The 3,798-nt window shown below is 38.0% G+C and overlaps 1 protein-coding gene across 1 annotated transcript; it reads right to left on the reverse strand.

Annotated features, from left to right (window-relative positions):
* Nucleotides 1–488: 488 nt before the first annotated feature.
* Nucleotides 489–2,346, reverse strand: LOC144446855 (somatostatin receptor type 5-like). Its single transcript, XM_078136696.1, has one exon. It carries the CDS (start codon nucleotides 2,344–2,346, stop codon nucleotides 1,234–1,236), a length of 1,113 nt encoding a protein of 370 aa, XP_077992822.1. The 3' UTR covers nucleotides 489–1,233.
* Nucleotides 2,347–3,798: the final 1,452 nt, after the last annotated feature.

A 3,798-nucleotide genomic window follows, 5' to 3' on the forward strand; every position in this document is an offset into this window, starting at 1 on the left:
AACTCGCTCTGTATTTGGGTGTACAGACAAAGTACACAGTGTTGTTGGACCTAACATCAAATTGGATGAGTCTTAAAGAATAGATATACCCTGACCTCGTTAGACTCATTCTATCGCACGAAGAGTTGACGATTTTATGACTCCAATGGGAGAAGTGATTTATTCATCATATCAGGTCTACAGAAAGGCCAATTAACATGCGGCAACTTTCCATACAACTGCCGGAGTTACGGTATCCTATATAAATCGAAGGCGTATACACTCGACAGAAATGAATTAAAAGTCTGTTATTTTTGACATTGTGCCTTGTCGTCGAAATTAACGATTATGGAGAATCATAATGACAATTGAAGAGACAAAAGGGTTAAACATTTAAATCAGAGTTTATTTACAACAAGAAATGAAATAAAATGATATGGTTTAAAAATCATATACACTGGATAAATGAAACAAACCACACAACTTGAAATTGAACTGGACATTGGATGATGAAATACATTCTGTTGAAACTAAAACTATGTAAACATATTAAAATAATATGTTTGGAGTGTGGGGTACTATACTATAAAGTTACAAGTGCGAGAGATAAAGGAAAAGACAGCAGATACGATATATCTGAAGAAAATGAGGTCAGCTATCTTCTATTACATTGCCATGTGACGAAACAATAAGATATTTTTTTCTGCCAAGTAACACACAAATAAAGTCTAACCTGCGGCGGCGTATCTGTTCTTAAATCGATACGAAATAAAACAGGATATCTTCGAACTAGTTATCGTTACCTTATTTTGAATAAAGTATTCTTTGTAAAGGTTTAACATGTATAATTATCAAATTGATAACTTTATTATGAAATATTCAGTTCTGTGCTGATAAGAGGATCATAATTTCCACCATGATGTATGCTTAATTCCTCAACAGTTTCGAAAGCTTTCAATCATGCATACCAGTGTCAGTGAAAATGCCGTTGTCCGGCATGCAAGTGTCATCATTCTCACCTTTAGTATCACGTCCACCTATTTGCGATCCACTGTTTGAATATTGAATGTGCATCATCAAACAAATCTCGTGAATCCAGCGGACGTTTTCAACAATGTGTCTGGTGTGATTAGCGTTTGAATCTACGCAATATAGAAATTTGCGTATGTTGATTCTAATGGTTGCCATTGCGCTCGGTGGTGACATCAATACGGCGGATAAAACGTTATTTGAATGTGCAGATTTCCCATAAGTTTAGAGTTGGGAGCATGAATTTAGGTTTACCATAGTCGTTGTCGTTTTCCCGGTGTCGTCAACTTGGTACATCGTTTGACTGCAATGGCTGTTTCCCCTACATCCACCCTTGGTTGTCATTAGCTTTGACATGCGTCGTTCCCTTGAAGCCTCGACGTACTGTTTGCCACAACAGAGTCTAGTCAGGTGTTGGCGGAAATCATCACGAACACAGGTGTAAACCAAAGGATTGAGTGCGCTGTTCAAATACTGAAAACAGGAACCGAGTGACCATACGGTCGAGTATGTAGATGTCAACACGAAACCCGGCATGATTAATAAAATTTGGGTAACCCAAAATGGTAACCAACACACTGTGAATATTACAACTGCAAGGATGACAATTAGTCCAACTCTCCCTAGCTTCGATTTTCTTCTTCGATCCTTCCCCGGCCGAGTGCCTCTCGCAAGGAACAACAGAATTTGAATGTAACACATGCTTATTACCAATAATGGACCAGCAAAGCCTATCACAAACGTACCAACCATATATATGTCGCCTTTTTCTACCCAAGTCACCATACAAAATATACCTTCATCATCGCCATAATCAACTGTTTTTAAAAATATCCAAAGAGGTACAGTTAGCATAACGGAAGTTAACCATAGTATGCCGCAGATAATTTTGGCAACTTTTACGGTTCTGTATCTAATTGACCATATAGCATGAACAACCGCTAAATAACGATCTACGCTCATGGCAGTTAAGATGAAAATGCCAGTAAAGAGATTCATGCCATCGATACTAAATACGATCTTGCACATAGCATCGCCGAGATCCCATTTTCCATTTGTCGACTGGTAGGTGAGAAAAGGCATTGTCAGCATGAACAGTAGATCCGCTGATGTCAGATTTAGGATGTAAACGTCCGGTGCGGTTTTCAGTTCTGTGCATCGCAGTAACACATAAAGCACAATTCCGTTGCCGACGAGTCCACCGACACATATGGCTATCTGTAGACACGGGATGAGAAAGGCACTGAACCAATACGGGGTGGTGATCGACGGCTCTTGATCACTTGTATTGCCGAAAGCTGGAAAAGAGTCCTCACCAACGTAACTGTCATTCCCCATCGCTTATTATCAGTGAATGTTACACACATGGAACGATGCTATCTAAATGTTTCGAGCAACAACGTTACATCGCATCGTCCACAAGTACTCTACTGAACACTATACTATACACTGGTTACGCTTATATATTCTATCGTGAGCCCTCACGCATGCGCATTGTTTATAGTGATCTGCGAACAATGATTCGTCATCAAGTGCAACACATCTAAAGCCAATAATTTTAATATATCTTTGAATAGAAGTCGTGCTAGACATGGGCGGTTCATTGGTGACGACACAATCACACGACAAGGGCCAACTAAATAATGCATGATATTTCCAATCAGTATCATCATGGTACAAGTTTAAATAATTATGTTAGTAGAATAATGAAATTAATAACGACCCTTGTCTATGACTAACATGAATGTTCTCTACATAGTCAGAAACCAGTGAGCAAATTCCTTTCAATAAACAACCAGAATTGCAGTTAATTCATTGTATTTAATTCTTTTTATTTTGAACCGTATTCCTTGCACAAAGTTTGTCTATTTTCCCTCCAGTCCTGTATACATGTATATGCAAAGAATTTCAATAGGCTGGTTTAATATGTATGCATTGGCAATTTTATTTAATATTATCAAGATAATGCAATTACCAGGGTACGACAATTACTTTCAAATACGTAATTACAGAAAATGCATCATCAAACTCCATAAAACTCGGACATATTAAAAATATCAAAAATATCATAAGGGTTCACATATTCACCCACGAACACAGGAAAACGATTACAATATGTTGTCTCAGAGTGAATGTTTGCGTTCGTTCATCACAGTGACGAGGGTGTTACACAAGAGAGGCTGTTGACTTTATGAGTACAATGCACTACATGTATATGGGCAGGTGATGTAAACGCTTTCGATATATTTCAAGGTTTTGATATATATAATCTATGCATTCTTGTGCCAAATTTATCAGTTACCATGACGAAGAATACATGACGCTCATATAACAAGTGTATATGGCCTTATTTTTATGGCCTCATCATGTGACGTACGTTCTGCCAAAGTGTTTTCTCTTCTTTCGAGTCGGTGCCCGTAGATTTGGCGCGCAAATATCGCCTTAGTGTTATTGCCTGTGAACCGCTGTTTGCGCATCAAGGTGTGCAGATTCAAAATCCTGTCGGGAAATAGGTGTCAACGACAATTGCTAACGGATACATTTAACTAGGCGATTTAGATAAGGCATTACTTATAAAACAACCCAAATGCTTCTAAGAAGTTAAAGTAATTAGAAAAGGGAATTTTATTCGGCTAGCAGTCTCAGCTTAAACTACAACATCACGTTTGCAAACTTTAGCCGAACGTGTCAATCTTCTTTTAAATGCTTTCCACGACTTTGGGTCTCATTTCTTGGTGTTGCTTAATAAATGAGGTTTTCATCGAAGTAAAATGGATTGAATCTTGTAAT

Source organism: Glandiceps talaboti, chromosome 15 (genome assembly GCF_964340395.1).
Source record: "Glandiceps talaboti chromosome 15, keGlaTala1.1, whole genome shotgun sequence".
Lineage (NCBI taxonomy): Eukaryota > Metazoa > Hemichordata > Enteropneusta > Spengelidae > Glandiceps > Glandiceps talaboti.